At 41.6% G+C, this 22,125-nt stretch overlaps 3 protein-coding genes across 6 annotated transcripts in view; 2 read left to right on the top strand and 1 right to left on the bottom strand.

The window, feature by feature from the left end:
- Positions 1-1,372: 1,372 nt before the first annotated feature.
- Positions 1,373-4,962, top strand: LOC310995125 (bile salt-activated lipase-like; the record flags this gene model as incomplete). The annotated part of the gene is made up of 11 exons (XM_083984053.1): positions 1,373-1,435; positions 1,708-1,855; positions 1,994-2,113; positions 2,215-2,412; positions 2,561-2,691; positions 2,933-3,040; positions 3,517-3,631; positions 3,802-3,985; positions 4,125-4,328; positions 4,474-4,683; positions 4,770-4,962. 11 exons carry the CDS (start codon positions 1,373-1,375, stop codon positions 4,960-4,962), a joined length of 1,674 nt encoding a protein of 557 aa, XP_083840179.1.
- A 1,927-nt stretch (positions 4,963-6,889) lies between these two features.
- On the top strand, positions 6,890-15,205 carry wdr5 (WD repeat domain 5). The gene is made up of 14 exons (XM_083983338.1): positions 6,890-7,066; positions 8,031-8,140; positions 8,354-8,462; positions 8,549-8,622; positions 9,636-9,725; positions 10,052-10,141; positions 10,278-10,361; positions 10,469-10,524; positions 12,829-12,875; positions 13,073-13,148; positions 13,351-13,384; positions 13,649-13,723; positions 13,809-13,896; positions 14,114-15,205. The coding sequence occupies exons 2-14, from the start codon at positions 8,063-8,065 to the stop codon at positions 14,212-14,214; spliced, it is 1,002 nt and encodes a 333-aa protein (XP_083839464.1). The 5' UTR covers positions 6,890-7,066; positions 8,031-8,062; the 3' UTR covers positions 14,215-15,205.
- A 564-nt stretch (positions 15,206-15,769) lies between these two features.
- The window catches only part of rxraa (retinoid X receptor, alpha a), a 111,060-nt gene continuing 104,704 nt past the window's right edge, over positions 15,770-22,125 (bottom strand). For all 4 annotated transcript variants that reach the window (XM_083984152.1, XM_083984154.1, XM_083984151.1 and 1 more), the window contains exons 10-11: positions 21,240-21,345; positions 15,770-20,204 (exon numbers count right to left, since the gene is read on the bottom strand). In XM_083984152.1, the coding sequence (XP_083840278.1) occupies positions 20,057-20,204; positions 21,240-21,345 (254 nt within the window). In that variant the 3' untranslated portion in view covers positions 15,770-20,056. The remainder of the gene's footprint in view (positions 20,205-21,239; positions 21,346-22,125) is intronic.

The raw sequence follows: 22,125 nt of genomic DNA, 5'->3' as shown, positions 1-22,125 counted from the left end.
TAGAACCAAAGAGTGTATCTCCTTTTTTCTTACAGTATGGTGGATTCCCAAATGTTCCTGTTGTATGTTGACTCCTGTTCTTATTGTATGAATTTGACAGCTGGACAGTTTTTACATAATTGCTAATTAGATCTAAGATGCATCCAAAATAGGCAATTATGTGTATCTTCAATGGGAAATAAAATAATACATGAGTGAGGGATAAAATAACATTTAATATCAGACAAAATATATTCACAGATTTTGATAGTGACTGACAAGGTGCTGAATCCAATCACATTAATCCCTAGTTGTCCTGCAGATTTACCTTGATATATCTACCTGTATCTCTAAGGATCTGTTGTTACAGGAAGGGTTGGAAAGGATTTGAACTTTATTAACCTCTGGCATGAGGAAAATATCAAAGCTCAAATACATTTCTCAGCAAACAGCAGCATTTCAGCGGTGTGAGGTGAGGTTATTTTGGCGGTTTTATCTTATCACAAACAGTGTGTTATTTGCTAATCTGAGAATTACTCCACCTGTTTCTGTGAGTCAACAACAATGTGGCGTCAATACCAACTTTACAAGGACTGCTGTGGTCTATCTCGGCCATGTGTTTATGTGTCCTCAATATGTACACATCTACACTGAATGCTCTTGCATGTGTGCAATCATTTGCAATACTGTCACTCCTGATATCGAAGCGGTAGCATCCACAATACACTTGTGTTTGATAGCCTACATGCATAATCAAGATTTTAATTTATAATAGAGGGCATAATCCAGCCAATAATTAAGGTTTACTGCAAAATGTGTAGGTTACTGCAGTTTAATTGTATTGCAATGTATTCTCTGGGACACATATGTTGAATAGAGAGATAGTGGAGCAAAGACCAAAACATTTATTTCTGCTGAAGAATGGCCTTGAAATGTTGTAGTCTCCAAAATTATGTTTTATCTTGCAACTGGAAATAAAAAGTAAAATACAGTCCACTCCACGTTAAACATGGGCATCTGTGATTAAGATTTGACAATGAATAGAGTATTTGAGTCTTTGTGAGGTTTGGATTTTACTTGCAGTAACAGGGTTTTCCAAAGTACAAATCCCTTGCCAAAATGTGTCAATAGTCAATAGTCAATAGTCATTCCCTGATCATTTTGTGTGTTTTGGGAAACCTACTACATGGTACAAGGAATGGTGTACCTCAATTCATTTAACTTTACACCATGCTGTTTCCCAGAGGTCAGAGGTTGGGATGTCAGTCGGATGGTCCCACAGGGTGACACTGTTGTATAACATGCGTAAACAGCTATATTTACCTTTTATTCTCTCACAGAGGGGATCTTGTGTATATAAGGCCCTCAGCTGCAGTCTCTTTTCTGGGCAGCCATGGAGAAACTGAGGGTTGTGTTGGCTGTTCTCCTCTCCCTGGGAGCAGCCTCAGCAGCGTCTGTAAGTCTGTAAGATTTTTTTTATCAACATGTTTTTATTAAGAAGTTAAGATGTGGTGTAGATTAACTATTTACTTAATTCCAGTGACCTTTTTATGTCCCGCTAAACTAATCAGAATGCTATTCTGTACATGCATCAGTGGTAATAATAGGTTAACAGAAAGGTCACAGTCAATCATTCATTATAAAATAATGATTGTCCCCCCCCTGCGCAATAGTTCTTTTGGTTATTTATGTCTGAAAGTGAATTCTGTTTTCTGACTGTGTCTCCAGCTGGGAGTGGTGCAAACAGAAGGTGGCAGCGTCCAGGGACGAAATATCCGCCTTGGACTGTTCCGCTCTGTGGAGGTTTTCAAAGGAATTCCCTTTGCTGCCAGACCTGGAACCTTTGAGAAACCCAAACCTCACCCTGGCTGGGATGGTGAGTTCAAACCTGGTCTCAACAAACACAGATATACTGTATGTTGTCTCACATAATGTATACAGAGGGTCTCACTTGCACTGCAAAAATCACCACTGAAACATTGAGAAGAAACAATCAGTTCTCTTTCCACCCCAGGCATACTGAAGGCAACACAGTTTGCCAGTAGGTGTCTCCAGATCAGCATGCTGCAGACTTCAAGCTTTGGTAGTGAAGACTGCCTTTTCCTCAACATCTGGGTTCCTCATGGCCGGCATGGTACCTTTTTTTATGCTTTTTTATTTGATATGATTTTATGGTTAAGAAAACTGGTTTGCTTGTAGAATGAAAATAATGTGTCTCTTGTTATTTTCCCAAAGTGTCATCAGACCTCCCAGTGATGATTTGGTTCTATGGAGGGGGCTTCATGGTTGGTGGATCTATGGGAGCAAATTTTCTAAACAACTACCTGTACAGTGGTCAGGAAATCGCAGACAGAGGTGGTGTCATCGTGGTGTCAGTGGGATACCGTGTGGGAACACTGGGCTTCCTCAGCACAGGGGACTCTAGCTTACCTGGTACGTACAATTAATAGGATCTGACTGAAACATAAGAAATCCCTGGTGTAACTTTATATTTTGTCACTGGAATAAAGAAGAGTAGTAGTTAAATCCAGATTTAGGTATCAGTGCAGTGGTTGATTGTGTTGATTTGTCGCCATGACAGGGAACTATGGGCTGTGGGACCAGCACGCCGCCATTGCCTGGGTGCACAGGAACATTCGTTCATTTGGAGGAGATCCTGAAAACATCACCCTCTTCGGAGAATCTGCAGGTGGTGCTAGTGTTAGCTTCCAGGTGAGAAGGTTAAGAAAAAAAATCATCATAACAGGGTCTAATAAAGGATAAAACCTACAATTTAACTGAATGAATATGTATTCTCTAGAGTTAAATAACAATGCATTAATAATAACCACAAACACCTGAAAACGTGAGGCCTGAAAAATTGCATTCGTATATGACTTTTACTATTTAAATGAGCAAATAAACATAACAATAAACAATAATATTAATACTATATATTTGGTCTGTTGCACAGACCCTCTCTCCCCACAACAAAGGGCTGGTCAAGAGAGCGATCTCTCAGAGTGGTGTTGCCTTCTGCCCCTGGGCTTTCAGCAGGAACCCACGCAAGGTTGCAGAGCAGGTAGGTGGAGATGGATTCTTACATCCAAAACTTATATGAAGTGTTTGAACTATGAATAACCAAAATGTATGTTGATATATTTAAAGACAGACAAATTATTCATGCCATTGAGATATATGAATTGAGTAGGACTTGGCCTTTATTAATGTCTGTAAAAAAGCCAGTGAATCAATAATCCGTTTTTGACAGTCTTGTTGGTTTTGGCAAAATGTGCTAATATTTCAGTATTTTACTATAAACTACATGGTGATGTATTACGGCTTTGCTTATCTGAAGAAGTGAGAAAATAAGTAGCTCTAAAGGGATGAAGCACCAGGGACACGGAGGTTGGAGAAGAGACTGAATGTTCAAAGGCTGAAATAGGTGGAAGAAAATAGGTGAAAATTACCAGAATGTCAGGAAAATATTCCATCAGCCTAAATCTTGCTAGCCTACTCTAAAATACACTATCGATTGATTACATACCATGTGCTCAGGTTGCAGAAAAGGTTGGCTGCCCCACTGATGACAGGATGGCCGCCTGCTTGAAATCAACTGATGCTAAGACTCTCACCATGGCTTCTCCACCCATCCAACAAGGCACCCCAGATCGTGAGCATTATTACTCATCATATCACAAACCACAAATAGGCCTAGCCAAGTGATGGAAAACACATGATATGTGTAGCCTACACAGGTTGATCATTTTACAGGCGTCTTTGTGCCATTTTTCCTCAATTTAACGAGCAAAATTTTGATTTTCACGTTTCAATCTATCTCAGATCCCGCTGTTAACAACCTGCTGCTGTCACCTGTTGTTGATGGAGACTTCCTCCCTGATAAGCCTGAAAACTTGTTCCACAATGCTGCTGACATTGACTACCTGGCAGGGGTTAATAACATGGACGGACACCTCTTCACTTCACAGGACATCCCCTCCTTTAACAAGAATAGAGAAACTCCTGTGTAGGACTTGTTTGTCCTGTGGAGACATTTTGTTTTAAATGCTCCTGTAACATTGAAACCAAAGCCACGAAAGCATAGAAATGTGTAAATCTGAAGAATCCTTTCACTAACAGAGATCTCTACCTCGTATATTCTACAGTGAGGACGTGAGGCGACTTCTCGCTGCTTATATCAAAGAGAAAGGGCAGGCTGGTTTGGAGATCGCCTTCGCTGAGTATTCATCCAACTGGGAGTCAAAACCCACACAGGACAACATAAAGAGGACGGCTGTGGACATAGGGACTGATTACATCTTCCTAGCCCCCATTCAGAAGGCCATTTACCTGCATGCTGCTAACGCCGGGTGAGGCTGCTTCTCTTATCTAAAATCGTCTAGGTAGCTCTTTTACCTTTCTGTTGGATGCTTTTGCAGCAATGTGTTCAACATCTCAACTAAACCTCTAGTTGTACATTAGAATTAATGACATAGCCTACTTGGGCTTTAACAGGTCTGGCCGTACCTTCTCCTACCTGCTGTCTGAGCCCAGTTTAATGGCTGGACCAGGCAAACCCTACCATGACTGGGTGGGCTCTGACCACGCGGATGACCTGCAGTTTGTGTTCGGCAAACCCTTCACCACACCTAAGGCTTACGCAGACAGCCACAGAGACCTGTCTGGATATATGATTGCATACTGGACTAACTTTGCCAGAACTGGGTAAAAACACATTGTATGTTTAACATTGCAAATTCTAATAGTTACAAAATGAATACTTTCACAAGTAGGCTATTTCCTTCTTACAGGAACCCCAACAAAGGAAACCTGAGGGTGCCCACGGTCTGGCCTGAGTTTACAAGTGCTGGACCCCAGTTCCTGGACATCAGTGCCAAGATGAACGAAAACTCCACCGGTCAGGAAATGAGGTCACGCTTCGTTCGCCTTTGGATCAGCACCCTTCCCAGCCTTCCATCGTATCATGCCACAGAAGCTCAATGATGCATTTTTAGTTCAAATAACAAATAAAGATTGTGCACAACAAACGCAAATTATGTCCGTGGCTTTTTATATGGTTCAACCTGACTTTGTCAACAGCAAAAACATTGATCAACATCTTTAAACCTGTGCTGCCATACAAAGGCAAAGTGCAGTATCTGCATCAAAACAAAGGCAAAAGTGCAGTAGGCCTATCTGCCATAAAACAGTCAAAATTGGTCTGGATGACAAACCTCAAAATACATATAAGCCAAATTCAGGGCACCTTTATCTAATCAATCATAGACTTGGTAGTTATTCATAATTTGATGCTTAAACCTGACCTGTCAGTTTGGCATCTTGGCCTCTACTGCACACCTTGGCCACTACTGCACACCTTTGTAGGGCAGTAGGTGGATCTCAGGATTTTTTTTATTGTAGGCCTATATTTTTGGGGCTTTTGCCTTTAATTGATAGTGAAGTCAAGAAAGACAGGAAATAGGGAGGCAGAGAGAGAAGGGATGACATGCAGCAAAGGGCCACCTGAATAGAGATTCGATACAGGGACATATCCTCTGCATGGGACGTCTGCTCTACCAACTGAGCTAAACGATGTCCCTGGATCTCAGGACTTGAGGATGACATAGCAATAAAGACGTAGCTGTCAAGATATGAATTTGTCCACAGGCCTATAAAGACCATTAAAAAATAGAGCTCTAACATTTGCTGAACAGTTACCACTTTCAGCTAACTAGACTTTCTCCCTGGTGCTACGAGCATCTTGCACTTTAACTAGCCTCCTAAATGGGAAAAACAGCACTTTATTCTAGAAAACTAGCACTTTAACTAACCAGCACTTTAACTTATCAGCACTTTAACTAATGCAAACTCCATGCGCTTTATCGGCCCCGCCGCCGATACTGCTGGCCCACCCGCTGGTGTTCTGTGATCCTACCTTTAGAATGAGGAGATAGGTGTTTTCAATGTAGTCCCCTGGTTGCCCACGGGGTAACAGGTGTGTGTGCCTTTGTGTTTGTGTCTTTCTATGTCTTGGGCCTTTTCTGTACTGCACTGTGTTGTGTATTCTTTGGCATCTGTACTTTATTGTGTTTTGTATTGTGAGTGTCGGGACTACAGATGGAAATTAGCCCGAGGGCTAATCTGGTACAACCGTCTTTTCATTGTTTTTTTTTCAATTGACTAGCCTATTGGTAATGTACACTGTCCTGTTTTAATAAACTAAATTAACAAGCTACAGACTCAAAGCTTAAACTTTGCTCTCTAGGTCATTGACATTTTCTCCATAGTTGATGTTATTGTGGCAAATCACATTGAGAGTGCAGCGCTTTGTCAGTTTACCATTTCCCGTGTTTCTTTAGGCCTATTTCCCTTACGGTTATCTAAAAACTCTAGCATTCATGATAACCAATTTATTTATCTACATGAGCAACATAAGCTGGACTCTATCTCTCAGCATGACCTCTTACAGTCTATGAGCATTACCCATAAAATACCACAAGGGGGTGGATGTAGCACATGAGTCAGCTCATGTTTCTGTCTTCCAGGTTTCTTGCCCTCCAGCACCAACAGGTCTTGTAACCGACGGTCTCCCGGTTTCATCATCCCAACACAGTCATAATACTGTCTGTGCATAAGAATAAATGTCTTAGCTTGAGGCTGAGACTTGTAGGCTAGTGTTTGTCCAGAGTATCTACCTCTCTCCACAGGAACAGGAGTAGGAAAACGTGGCAACACGTTACAACACGTTAAATATCAAACTGAAAAGTATCAATAAACTGTTTTTAAGCAGGCAATTGCTGTAAAACCACATTTAAAACGGCCTCATTTTCAGTTGACAAAAAAAAAAAAAAAAAAATTGACACTTAAAATGTCCCTCATTAGTTTCCGTTACTCCTGTGCGCAACGCGCATGCGCAAACCAACCAACACCACACCACATTCCGCGCGTCTGCTCGCAGGCAGCTTCCTTCCCGCAGACAAACATCTAGCAGCCAGCAGACTGTTGTTTAATGCTTCCTAAACCATCGTCTGAATCCATGTACACGCGTTTCTTTCTCCAGTATTTACGTGGAGAAACATTGTGACCGCGGAGCCGCGTTCAAATCCCCGTAAGTACCGTCTCAACACTGATTTCTCATTGTTTGAATGGAGGGCCCCTCCGTGGCAGCTCTGGCGATTTGTCAACACCATCAGTGGATTTCTGGCAGACTGGATGATCACACTGGAATTAGCCATTGTATAAAAGCAGTGGGTTGAACACAGCCTTATTCTTTCTTTCTGCAAGACGTAAAATCCCACCTAGTGTAAGTTAATAGACACGGTGTCTTATCTCCGCAGCGGTGCTGGCTCTGTTTGGGTCGACAGGCTCCGGTTCAGCCTTTTGTTAGATTTTTTTTTTATTATTCTTTTTTTTAATCACGCTACAGCTTCACAACATTAAACCCAAACGATTGTTTACTCGTTTACAGGTAAACGTAAAATAGACCGAGTTTACTGTGTAAAAACGTTTGTGTTTACTTCCTGAGACACGAACGAGGCTAGTTAGCATTAGCTTGCTAAAGCTAACTGAGAGAAGCTAAATCGAAAGGAGATATCCCATTAAAGGCCAATAAACAACGGTAAAAGCCAGCGATTTAAAGTGCATCAGTCCTGACAGTACAGTGTCACATCCAATGGCTGTAGATCAATAACCAGTCTCATGTCTGTCAGCGGGTCACATGATTTTCATTTAATTATCATTAAGACTGTTTACTCTATGACATATGGATCTCATAGGGTAAACAGTTTACATCCAACACTTTATAATGACAGAAGACTCTGTTGTGTTGTCGTGTTAGGTGTCAGGTTGTGAATGTGATACTGGGGTGTAACACTGTTCACATAACAGGTTAAATCTGAGATTTTATTTAGGCTGTTTCACATTTTAAATAGTTTATACCTAAAAGCTTCATGTTGCCTCTCTCTGTGTTCACTGTCTCGTCCTCTGTCGTCTGTGGATGTAACAGCGCTTTCTGACTTGTAAATAATTAAATTCCTGGCGTAATTCACTGTCTGTTTCTTCTCTGGCTACAGGATCCTGCACAATAGATGCTAATTTCTTCACCATGGCAACAGAGGATAAGAAACCAGAGACTGATACGAAACCTCCAGTGTCATCATCAGCTTCCGCCAGTCAGAGCAAGGTTTGGATTCCTTCAATGTTTTCAGTGTTTCCCCACAGCATCTATTTATTTTTGGGGGAGATTGATTGATTGATTGATCCTTTGTCATTTTTCTTTTTACGTGGGATTGATAATATATTTTTCTGTGATGTCATTTCGGAAACACAAATGTCTGCTCACTTGTCACAGTGTGGGCGGTGAGTTTTAAATGTCACATTGTGTTTTCATTGGCAGTCGGCACCCGCCAAACCAAACTACAGCCTGAAGTTCACGTTAGCGGGCCACACGAAGGCCGTCTCCTCTGTCAAGTTCAGCCCCAGCGGAGAGTGGCTCGCCAGCTCATGTGAGCTCCCTTCACGCTTTTACACTAGTGAACGATCAATAAGCTGAAATGCAGGAAAAGTGATCGAATGTTTGTTTTGTTTACAGCTGCTGATAAACTCATCAAAATCTGGGGAGCTTATGACGGCAAGTTTGAGAAAACCATATCTGGACACAAACTGGTGAGTTGAACAGATTCTCACCGTTACTGCTGCGTTTTTCTTTTTCTCAACAGCAACATACATGACACATACATTTCCTTTCATTTACATTTTTTCCCCTTTTACAGCTGCATCTTTACACTTATATTCAAAAATTGTGTAAGAAAACAGTATAAATACAAAAACCAGTTTTCCAGGTTTTCCACATGTCCTGGAAAACCTGGAAAACTGTTGACCAGTTTTCCAGTCATGGAAAACACATGGAAAATTAGCAAAAAAAAAGTCAAATGTCCTGGAAAAGCTTGAGTTGTCCTGGAAAATGATTTCATCATCAGCTACCAGAGCTCTGTCTGTTTGACTTTTTCAGACCCCACTAAGGATTTTTTTCCCACAGAAGTGCCCTGTGAGAAAACTAGTAACTATGAGTTAATGAGTGTTTCCAGTATTGGACTGTGAGCATGAGGGTTTTGTTTTAAATGTGGTTTAAAAACAAAAAACAACATGCTTTTGCATTGTTCTATGATAAATTTGTCATAATTTCTGAGCATGTAGGATATTATTTCATAGATAAGCTAGAGCCATAGGTTGCACATCTTTAAATCAGACTCCTGGGGGTGAGAAGAGAATAAATATAGAAACAAACTGGTTAAATGTGCAAAATAGGGTACAACTGTCCAAAAAGAAACAAAAACAGTTCTCCAAAGCACAAATGGGACGGGGGGTGTATGGCATAACATGTCTGTCAGACACCAGCAGCTGGAAAAGTCCTGGAAAATGATTTCAAGAAAAGAGTGGGAACCCTGATACACAGCTATAAACTTTAAAATATATGATGAGATAAAATAATGATAAATAGAAAATAGTAGCAATTCTATTACAGAACGTTAGAGAGAGCGAAGGAGAAGGGGAAGAAAATCCATTCTGGATATAAACTGCTGCGGTTTTGATGCTGTTTTGCTTTGGTTTTTTAGAACTGGGATTGTTGGAAAACAGTGATTTAGTTATTAACTTTACTTCCCTGCTGTCTGTTCCAGGGCATATCTGATGTGGCCTGGTCGTCTGACTCCAACCTCCTGGTGTCTGCATCAGACGACAAAACCCTGAAGATCTGGGACGTCAGCTCGGTGAGAGAGCTTCACTTGTCTTTCCAAACTAACCGTGCAGGAGAGTGTGTGTGACCGGTCAGACGCTGTTGCAGCTTCTTGTGTCATTACACATTCATGAAGCACCAACACGAAATCCACGGGCTCCGTTTGGATCCATATCTGCGGTTCCAGTCCATGTTTCAATTTTTAATCCCCGTTGAAGCTGCGGTTTACTTTTACTGCGTTGGTCTGAGGACGCTCTGATACAGGCTCTGCTCGGGTTTAAGGGGGGTAAAACTGTTCAACTCTGTTCTGCTGCCAGACAGAAAGTGACATTTCCACTCTTTTTTCTTTCTGTCACCCAGGGAAAATGCCTAAAAACTCTAAAAGGTCACAGCAACTACGTCTTCTGCTGCAACTTCAACCCCCAGTCCAATCTTATCGTGTCAGGATCGGTGAGTGCGAAGCCTTTGGCATGAAACAAGCAGTAAATGGAAACCAGATGTTAGACCTTTTCCGAAGCGCTCACTCGGAGCATTAGAAGTATGTCTCTGATGAATGTTCTTTTTCTCTTTTTTTCCCTGCTCATAGTTTGATGAGAGTGTGAGGATATGGGACGTGAAGACTGGGAAATGTTTGAAAACATTGCCGGCTCATTCTGATCCCGTCTCTGCTGTAAGTGATTATTTAAAAATTCCAAACACGAGTTCAGTCGTCAGGACTGAGGATCAACATGATGTCAGTGATGATGATGATGTGTGTGTGTGTGTGTCTCCTCGCAGGTTCATTTCAACAGAGACGGCTCCCTGATCGTGTCCAGTAGCTACGACGGCCTCTGGTGAGAACACACTTTGTTAAACAGCATTATATCAGCCAGTGGTTGTTGCCTCATTAGTGACGCAACACTAATTGTGTCCTCATTAGCAGATCAGCGCCTAGTCAGTTAATCACCTTATGGATCATGAAACTTACTGGCCACAGCTCAGCATGGAGGTGTGTGTCGCTGTGCTCACAGGATCCGTTTCCTGGGTTTTTGTAATTAGGAAAGTCACATTCTAAGTATATTATTTATACCATTTACCTATTTTATCTCTTTTTCCCCCCCAATGCAAAGTACAAATTGTTGAATGTGAGATAGTGTTTCCTTAGTGTTTTCATTTTTGGGTGTACGGTGTGTTTATTATTTTTATCACGTAAAGCACTTTGAGCTGCTTCCTGTATGAAAAGTGCTCTACAAATAAAGTTTGATTGATTGACGGGGTGGCAGGCTGGTGCAGTGGTTGGCACCGCTGCCTCTCAGTGTGAAGGTTCTGTGTTCTGCTCTCCAGCTTCCTCCCACAGTCCAAACATGCACATTAGGTTAATTGGAAACTCTGTAAAGTGTCTCATGTGTCTCTATATGTCAGTCTGTAGTGATTTGTCCACCTTGTACCCCGCCCTCGTCCCCCCTCCCCCGTACTGTGACCTCGTACTGCTGACTAGTACAGCTAATGGATGGATGATTTAAAATCTCTCCACTTTAATAAAAACACGTAAGATGGAGCTTAATAGCAAATTTCCTGCAAAACATTTACAAATGTAAATTCACCCTCAGCCACGTTGCACTGCAGCTCTGTGACAAACAGAAGCGCTATTCTGTGTCTGCAGGAGGGAGATACGTTCAGTTTGCAGATGAAATTCAAAATGCCATTGTGTTGTTAGATTGGTGCAGAAACGCTCATCGGTGTTGGCAGCTCTGCAGCATTGTTAATGCAGGATTGTGGACTGACTTAATTGTTGCATGGCTTCTGTGATTGGTTAGTTATCTGTTATCAGTTGGCATTGATCAGGGGAGAGCAGCCAGACGGATATGAAGTAACAAGAAGAAGCACAAATGTGTTGTTATGATAGATGTCTAATAGATGTCTAATAGAAACCAACAGGATGGAAATGGTTGTCTGGTTTTTATGGTAAATATTTGTGATGTTTGACCCTCAATCATTTTAATTTGTAAGAGTCTCAGTTTTAAAGTGATAGTTCAACATTTTGGCAAATTGGGCCGTTACCGTAATCCCTATAGTTTTAGGAGTAGGTTTGTTACCCTTAATTGTCGGTGCAAGCTATTTTTAGAACGGCGGAGCAGAGCTGCAAGCTGCTCAGAGCTACGCTGCGGAGGCTCATGGGATTTCTTGGTTTCCCTCATCAAACTCATCAAATACACAATCCAACAACTCTAAAACGCTCTCGTGGACAAAAACAAGACAAGATAATACTAAAAGAACTTTGTCTCGCAATGTTCCGTTATTATCTCATAGCGTGGTGAATGTGCAGGTCACAACTTGTCCACCAGAGCGTTTTGGAGTTGTTGGATTGTGTATTTGATGAGTTTAATGAGAGAAACCAGGAAATCCCATTAGCCTCCGTAGCGTAGCTCTGAGCAGCTCGCGGCTCTGCTCTGCCGTTCTAAAAACAGCTTGCACTGACAATTAAAGGTAACGAACCTACTGCTATGACTAGGGATTATGGCAATGGGCCAATTTGTAGATTGTGAAACTAATTACAGCTCTTTGAGCATCATAACAAAGTCTGTTACACAGTTAATAAGCTGCTGCTGCTGCTGCTGCTGTTGTGTCTCTGTAGCTGTGACTCATCACACACAGTTCTCTTATCATCACTGCTTATATTAGAAGAAGAAGAAAAAAAAGGAAAAGTGGTAGGTTTTGCCTCTGACAGGAACTGGCAACCGTCCAGACAGAGCAGATCTGCGTCATTGTGCTGGAATCAGACGAGTCTTTCTTCCAAGTCGTGAATGAATTCTCTGCTTCTCTCTTTTCTTTTGCTCGTGGCTTCTTCTTCTGCTGCCACTTCTGTTTAAATCCTCTCTTCTTGGCCGTCGACAGAATGTAAAAACTGCAAAAACATATTTAGCCGACTAAATGTGGATGAAACTCTTCCATATGGAAAGTCAAGTGTTGTGACGGGGGGTCTCAAACATTTATGTGATGGATGAATTCTGTCGGTACTGATCCGCTCTGTGTCCACCGCTCTGCACACCATTGGAGTTTATTTGTCAGGTTACCTCACGATCTTAAAAAAGAAAAAAAAAGAAGGCAACAACTGCTAATGAAATGATGTTGTTGTTTTTTCTTCTCTCCATTCGCAGCCGAATCTGGGACACAGCCTCAGGCCAGTGTTTAAAGACACTCATAGGTAAGATCATCAGTATGTGCAGCACATTTAGGTCGTCTGCAGTCTCCTTGACCTGGTTCTGTTGAATCTGTTACAGCAAACGCTGAAAAACACAGACGACAGAAAATCCAATTTGTTTCCTTCAGTCGTCTGATGTAAAATGTGCAAAAAAGAATTTATTTTCTATAAACCGATCGTTTTTCTTGTGTTTATTTTAGATGATGACAACCCTCCTGTGTCGTTTGTCAAGTTCTCCCCCAATGGGAAGTACATCCTGGCTGCAACACTGGACAAGTGAGTGTGAAGTCGCTGCTGCTGTTTTCAGATTAAATCATCATGTTGGTCTGCTTCTTCTCTTTGATTTCCACCAGCAGAGGGCAGCATGAGACTATAATGAGCTATAATACAGTTTTATGTTGACAGCAGGTATAAGATGAACATGAATAAAAGATGTCTGTTTTTACATTGTTGTGATGTTTGTGTGTTTGTTTTGCAGCACGCTGAAGCTGTGGGACTACAGCAAAGGAAAGGTAACGACTGTTCATGTATAAATCATGTGGAATATTTTCACATAATACTCTTTTTATACGTTTTATACATATTTATTGTATTGTCTTTTATTTTGAAACTGAGACATACATTGTTTCCTGTGGTGATAAATGCATTTATGTGCAAATATCCACTAATTTGACTTCATAATAATAATTTCGATTATTTTCATCAGCTAATGTGAATACTTTTGAGGTTTTGATTGAGATGCTTCATGTCTGTTTGTTTGCTCTTCATCTCCTCAGTGCTTGAAAACGTACACGGGCCACAAAAATGAGAAATACTGCATATTCGCGAATTTCTCTGTCACCGGTGGAAAGGTAAGAGCTCCTCTGACCCACTCGCTCACCTGGACAGGTTGTGTGTGTGTGTGTGTATTTACTGATGTGAACTTCTCTCTTGCAGTGGATCGTGTCGGGCTCGGAGGACAACATGGTTTACATCTGGAACCTGCAGACCAAGGAGATTGTGCAGAAACTCCAGGGCCACACAGGTACAGCACACACAATCCTGACTTTGCTTCTAAATGTTGATATTTCATCAAGCTGCAGAAGCATGTGGGTCATTTCTTCAGGAGATAACTCTGGAGTTTTGCAGAGACACACACTGAGTGTAAATAAATGATAATTCTCGGCTCCTCTGTGCTTCTAAAACTTTGATTTGCATTTCTAAACTCCGTTTCAATTTTCCCTCTGGTCGCTTCCTTTCAGACGTCGTCATCTCGACTGCCTGCCACCCGACAGAGAACATCATCGCATCCGCAGCTTTAGAAAATGACAAAACCATCAAGCTATGGAAAAGCGACTGCTAAGCCCTCTGGATCTTTTGGGGCCCATTCATATTTCTTTTCTTTTTTCTTTTTTTTCTACATTTTGTTGTAAGAAAAGAGGACTTTTTTTCTAACAGAGAGCACCTGCTGGATGCAGACGGCTCTTAGGTAATGAAATTCAGCACGGAGAGCCGAACGATGAGATGCATCAACCACACACACACAACGCACACACACACACTTGAACGCACAACATCAGCTGAGGCGATTTCCCGCAGCGGACGTGTTCCTCCCGCATCCCGAGATATTTCATCAGTTTTTATGTTTTTTTTCTCCCTCTGGTACCAGATTTTGTCGTCTCAGAAGGCAAATGGGTGACTTGTTCCAATCTACAACACAGCTCTGGTGCTTCAGTATTTTTTAACACTGCATGTTATTGCTTCATACCAGCTCCCACACACTCATCTCCGCCCTTGTAATATACGTCTGATGATAATTTGGCCTTTCTTTGGGAAAAAAAAACAAACTAATCTGTTGTCTGTGTAACTGTGTAGTTCTGTCTAAATTACTTCAAAACTGAGCTTTAAGTAAAAAAAAAACATTAAAAAAAAACCTAAGGCCCTTTTTTGTCTGTTATTTATTCATTCAAGTGGTGCCACGATTACTTATTATTCTTTCTCTCATTGATATCAAATGTCAGACCTTAAGTAAGTGCTGTGCCATAACATCATATATGTTCAGAACAGGAAAGTCCAAACCACCTTAAGAGTGTGATGTCACATATAATAATAACACAGACAGTTTTAATCACTAATATCTACATATTAGTTTTTCTACACTTGTGTTGGAGCCTTGAACTGGTGTTGACGTTTCATAGCTCACCTCAGTGACCAAATGCGTTTCTTTTGTGTTGTAGGATTTGTACATAGTACACCGTCATGTACTGTGATTATTTTAGCTGTCTGTGTGTGTGCGTGTTTTTTTTTTTTTTTTTTTAATAATCTCTGCTTTCTGATTAGCTCATAGTTCTGCACATGAAGCCAGCAGCCTCTGTTCTCTATAGTTAACCTGGATTTTTGTGGAATAAGATGAGATATGACCTGCAACTTAATAAAACCAGTTTTTGTATGTTTCATGTTTGTGAGTCGTGAGTGAAAACGTGTTGTCGCCGTCGTCGTCGTCGTTGGGGAAGTGACTCAACTCAGCGTCAGTCGAGCTTCACTTTAAAGTTTTTTAATAACTTTTTTTTTCTGTCCATGAAAGAACATCAGAGAACAACCCACAAAGAACAGATGACAAAAAATTCCACCTCCTTTTTAAAAATAGACAAAAATATAATGAAGACATTCCCATCTTGCAGCGACAGGTTGAAAAATGGCGAAGTAAAGGCGACACAGTTACCAAGGTGCCAAAGCCAACTATTCCTCTCATTTAATAATCTGAAAATGTTCTCTTGCCTCGTCGAATAAGCTTTTCCACAACGTATACAACAGCCCACAGAAGAAAAGGCAAAGAACAAAGCACATAAGCAAGGGATAAAATTACCTTTGTACAAAAATAGATCTTTTTCCAAGTGTTTTTTTTTTCCTTTTCTTTCTTTTTTTTTTAAACTTGAACATTTTACTGTCTATGCAACAAAGAAAGCAGTGATTGTGTCACAAGCTCAGCTTTTCCTGATTACATTTTTTTGAACATACAATTGCCAAGCAACACATATTTTGGAGGGTTTAAAGACTCAACCTTTTTGTTTTCTCTTTCACTTGTTTTTTTTTTTTTTGAGGTCCCATGAACTGCTGAGGAGCTGGTTCGGTTTGAGTTTGGAGGTGCTGTGAATCTGCTGGTTGATCTAGAGTCATTTCACAAAGTCGAGGTCGAAATGAAAAACAAAAACAAAAAAAAAAGATATCTGTGAAAAAGAAAACACCATAAAACTCTGAGTTGAAGAACACCTGGTGTGGAACAGTTTGGTCTGAGAGACTTGTCCCCCTCTTTCAATGTCGGAAATACTCAAGGAACAGATCTTTTGTTATATATTTATAAATATATACACATATACATATTAACAAAATATAGCTTTATGTTATAAAGCATTCATGTAGGTTATCATTCTGCGTGGGTGATCGTTTCTGTTATCTCGCCCAGAAGATCCTTGTCTGTCCATGTCCTGCAGGGGAGTGAGCTCCCACATCATCCACTTTATGGCTTAAGATACCTGCAGTAACCAATCACAGTAAACTGAGAGCAGGAGGCCTCGTCACACTAAACACAACAGGAGGATTCTCATTTGAAACTCGGGTCACCCTGTTGGAAACAAGAAACATTTAATTGCTTAGTATCTGCTTTTTTTTTTTCTTCTCTTTTTTGATTAAGAAACGTTGCCTGGTGTTAGCTGTGCTGAGCTGAAAGCGAGCAGAGCTTCTCTTTGCTTCAATTGATTTACTTTTTTCTTCTTTTAACAGACAAACAAGAATCATTTTCCAGAATATAAATACTGTAAACTGAGCTCAAGCTGGCAGTCAATACTGTCACCTGGATAGTTAGTAATAACACAGACCACCTCGTGGAAACTGTAGAGTAACAATAAAACAATGAGCCCAGAGGTCACACTGAAGTTATTGCTACTTTTGTTTTCAGACGCCGAGGTTTCCGTCTGATCCAAAAGAACATCGATGATAATAACACTGTGAGAAAGTGCCATCTTGTTGTCTGATTAAATACTTGTAGAAAAAAAAAATTCAAGTAATGTTGCAGTGCTGCTTCTCTTCCACTAGAGGGAGCTCACAGCTCTTAAATCTCACACCAAATACCCCACATACACTCTCTCTCTCTCTGTCTTATCCAAACTGCTCTGAGACTGAAAGTAAAGGTCGTACTCCTGCTTGAAGTATACAGTATCTGACATTTCAATGCTGGCATCTGAACCGGCTCTTTGCTTTTTCTTCATAAGGAAAAAGATCAGCGGATGTCTGGGGATCAGTTTCTCAGAGGTGGATTAACGCCCCACTGGAGGCCCGTCTGTGATGCACGTCTGTGAGACCAGCCCCCAAATCACCCTGAAAAATTGACATATGGTCACTGCTTCATCAGTGTTTTGGCCCGAGACACAACTGCTATGGAGTCCTGAGAGTGACAACAGAACAATTCGATACTTTTTCAGACTTTTCCCTTTCTCTTCTGCGGAAATGATGTTCAATTATTAAAGTTGGCAAACTGACACAAAAACAAACAAACAAAAAAAAGAAGATTAAAAAATATATATATATATATTAATCAGAAACCGACAGCTCTTCTGTATCAGCTCCTGTTACTGCTCTGTAGGATGGCTGCCACTTGATGATTCAAATGCTTTCAGTGAAAGATGGGAACTGAAAATGCTAAAGAAGTAGAGATAAAAAACACATTAGGCACATGGAACAGAGATTCTAAAAGTCTGCCTTAAAATCAATATTATTTTATATTCTTAAAATTCAATTATTTTTTTTTTAAACTTATTTAGCTTTTTCCTTTGTTTTTTGATGCACAATTTCATTGCAAATCTAATAACACAGTTAAAATTTGAATTGATTAATTTTATGTTCATGAAGTTTAATTTAAAAGAAATGTTTTTCATGTGGCACTGTCAAGACTCCATACACTGAATCAGACCATTAACCAATGTAGAATATCAAGGAATGAAATCCTTGAGTTGAATTGTTGAAGTCATTATCTCACATCTTGCTGTTATTATCTGGCATGTCTTTACCTCCTGCTGCTCCACTGTACCACAAAACACTGTCAACTGAGGCTGATGGTCGTTTGTCTTCTGTGTCACAGCTAAATAAACCAGTCATATCTGAAATGTGGGGACGGGGGAAGGGGGGGTAACCTCAATAAGATTTCTGCACCAGGAAAGGATTGCAGTGGACCCACACCTCACAAACACTTGTTTTAAAAGGACTCAGACCTTCCTAAGCCGAACCAACGTGCACCCGCTCTGTGGACAATCTTTGGAAATGCACTCGATGCATAGTTTTGCAGCAGCTGCAGCATTTAGAGAAAAGGAGAAAAAAAAGCAGAATATGGGCATAAAGCATATTTATACATAACATGGAGACATTTAACATTTCAACTTGAGTGACACTTGGTTGTCCAGAGAAGTGCAGAGAGAGCGAGTGCGTGCGTTCCCTCTGAGGAGGATGACCACCAGGGGGTTTTGGGGGTTGGGGGGGCAAATTCCACCTCAGAGGTTTCGATCACATCAGCGTCAGCTCTCCGTTTAGGAACCCGACTCCACTGTCATGAGGTTAAGTGCCAAGTAACAAACAAATAAACAAAAAAATAAAAAATGGCTCTGCTGCAACAACACGCACTTCTCCCACATCATGGTTAAATGAGTGTCAAGAACTGAAGGTCTGAGGGATGGAAACAGAGGTAATTGTGCATTTACTGTTGTTAAAATGAAAACTGAAAAATAGCATCAATACTGTCTACGGCTGTAACTTTCTGTACTGGTAGATATATGAGGTGTTTTACCAAAAAAAAAAAACAGAAGAAGCTGCGACCCGCTGCTTGGAGCAGGGGGCCGTCTCTGAGTGTGGAGGTGTAAAATGGTGTGCTCAAATTCACATGAAATGACGTGAGGAGGATGGACGAGAGACGGAGAAGGAGCTCAGGGGGCTGACGGAACAACAACACCTCCTCCCACCCCCCCCCCCCCACACAGATGAGAGTTTCCAGAACATCTGAGTTGGACGTGATCACTTGAAAAAGCTTTTCGGTGAAGGCCAAATGTTTAAAATAGGATGATAAAAAAGTTGTTCCAAGCTGCTGCTGGTCGCCTCTCACCGCCTCCAGTGAGGCTCATGTAGCCTAAAGCTGGTGTGAGGCTAATTTAACAACAGCCAGCGTTTTTTTGTGTGTTTTTTTCCCCTTACGTGCAGGAAAAGAACAGCGTCGATTGTACATAACGAGCTCTCCCGACTGTTTATCCATCAATAACTGAAGGGCTGATTAGTGGACTAATACAAGTCGTCCTCCCCCGATGCTGCACAGTGCTAATAGAGTAAGACATGTTGTATTTGTTGGAATTGGGCAGAGACCTGAGGTTTGTGAACACTTCCAGTCTTGTTGAGCGACCTCTGAGTTCTACTCGTCCAGAAAAGCTCACACTTAAAAAAACAAACAAAAAAAACAGCTAGTGCAAGACCTGATGTGTTCAGTCGAGTCAGGCAGTTCCTTTAAGCAGACCAATCCCCTCCCTCCCCCCCACCGCTGTCCCTCCCCAAAAGTAAGTTCAGTCCTGAAAGACGGAGAGGGCTCAGGTCCAAGTCTAGACAGCCCCAGGCTCTCCGAGTCCACGATTGTCCCGATCACAACGTTGAGTGTCCAAGTATGACATCATCACCTTTTTTTTTTCAATTATACCTGGAAGCATAATCGTTGGGTGTTTAAAACCTGATCATCTCTGCGTTTGCTCATCAAGGTGTAGGAACAGCAGAGATGAAAAACGATGGCTCAAATACGTTTCTTGCGTCCTCCGTTCTTCCTCATTTTCAGTCCCACTGTTGTCACTCGTGATGTCGTGTGAATTTCATATATATATTTCTTATTTATATATTTTTACAAGGTATAAAACAGACCCATTGACATGATGATTTCATTGTTGTCGAAACACATCGAAAGGGAGAGGGAGAGAAAGAGAGAGAGAGAGAGAGGGAGGAAGGAGGGGAGGCGAAGTTCTCCGTCCAAATTGTCACATGATCTGTCCCTTGCTGGAGACAGGATTTGTCTTTTTCTTTTTTTTAAAAAAGGACCCTGCTCCGTATCCATGGATGGTGGGAGATGTCGGAGGAGAGGGAGGAGGACGGGGGAGGAGAGGGCGTGGAGGGCTCAGCCCCTCATGCTATTATGTCATTTGATGCGGAGCCTCTAGCATCTCCATGAGGAAGGTGTCGATGGGCGTGTCGCCGATGAGCTTGAAGAAGAACAAGTGCTCCAGACACTTGAGGCCGATGGAGCGCAGCGCCGGTAACCGCAGCAACAGCTTGGCGAACCTGTCACAACACAAGAGCAAAAAAAAAAAAACTAAAACACCGGACTGACACAGAACATCGGCGTGATGCATCTGACGGGGAAGAGGGGACGATGAGGAGATGATCCCGAAGCAACAAACAGTCTGGGTGCAGGCTACATGACTAAACACCACACAGCCAGTGTCATCAGAGTGATGTGCAGCTGTCACATGCTGGGCCTCGTGCAACAGCCACTCATATGAACACCGACTCTAAAGCTCTACCTGAAAGTTAGCTAAGAGAGGCTTAAACATTTATTTGACTTCTAATTGAGATTTTCAGTCTGTTCAGGCTTTGTTTGCTGATCTTTTTTTAACCTTTGTGTTCATTTCTATGAATGAAATTTTGCCCACAAACACAGTGGAGCAGCTCCTGGGGAGCGGCTGGCATCCATCAGGTTAAAGCGATCAATTTGTGCAGTTTGGGAGAGTTTGACGACTCCAACTTGGAAGTTAAATACAAGCGAGCCTCGTGGAAAAAGTAAAAAAAAAGATACTGAGGGCACGAAGAGAAAAATAAAAATCCCACTTATGACAGAGCTTTAGAACTTATTTTCATTCTGAGATTTACAACACATAACAAACAAATAAATAGGAATAGTTAGGGGGAAAGAAATCAATGTGCAATTGATAAAACCACAACATCTGGGCAAGAGAAAGTGTGTATTAGGAGAGAGTTACTTATAAACAGCTGAGCTTTGTGGAATTTCAAATGATTTGAATCCACACCACAGCTACAGAAATGCACTGCATGTACACAAGCACTCAGCCACATGATAAGAGGACTGAACTAAAAGCTACTGTATTGATTAGAATGATTGTGTGGATACTGTATGTAGCAGCTGCAATCTCTCTCTCATAAAAGGCTTGTGTGCACTGAAACTCAGGATAAATAAAAGCTGTGTGCCCTGCCTCTCTTTTCATTTCTCTCTCTCTCTACCTGAGGACTACACGCTTTTACATCAGCAGCAGAGTGTTGGGGATGTGTGCATCATCATGTCTGTGTTGGTCTTCATACCTGCCAGGCTGCTCGGGGTATTTCTGTTTGCAGTAGGCCTCTAACGACGCGTAGACTTTCTCTCTCAGGGCTTCTACCTCACCCGGGTTGGATAAACCTTTAGAGTCTGTGGAGATGCAGAAATAAAACATAAACAAGAATAAGAAGGAGATTTGAGCATGTTTTTTTTTTACCAGTGAACCAACTCCTTGCAGGAGTTCAGGAAGGAACACAAGAGACTAAACTGACAAGTTGAGTTTTAACCTCACAGCCTCATTGTGGACGTCTGTCATCTCATCCAATTAGGACTGTGATTTCAAAGCTGCGCTAATATAAGCTTCACTGGACGACTCATCTGTGATTAACAACACAAACACGTCACTGATTAACATTTCTGATGAACAAAGCTCCGCGCAATTGATCAACACTGAATGAACATTTGTTGTTAATGGCCGGACCAGATGACACAGTGTGGGAAAAGGGAGGACTGAGGGCCTTTTTAGCCTCAACGTCCCCTTCTCCTCGGCCCCCGCCGTGTGCTCTCTCTCTCTCTCTCTCAGCCAGACCTCGCGGACCCCTAATTAACAGGGAATAAAGCTGAGAAGTGAACCGGGGCCAGTGGGTCTGGACGCGGCCTGAACAAAATGTGGAGCACAGAAGATCAGTGTGCGGGGGCGGCGGTGGTTCTGTGGGACAGAGGGAGGCTCCCACACTGGGTCATTAAAAACCTGGGTCACACTGTTTAGTAAACTTTGGTGCCGTGTAGAGGAGATTTAAATACAGAGCAGCAACACTGACAGCAGGAGTGACACATGCCACTGCACAGTCTGCTGCCATTGTTTGGACAGATTTTGGAAAGATGACATATGTGTATATATATACGGTATACACACACACTATATAAAAC

The sequence above is a fragment of the Trachurus trachurus genome, assembly GCF_905171665.1.
Source record: "Trachurus trachurus genome assembly, chromosome: 12".
In the NCBI taxonomy this organism is placed as follows: Eukaryota; Metazoa; Chordata; class Actinopteri; order Carangiformes; family Carangidae; genus Trachurus; species Trachurus trachurus.
Note: the sequence above shows the minus strand (reverse complement) of the source record. Positions and strands in the feature narration are given on the sequence as shown.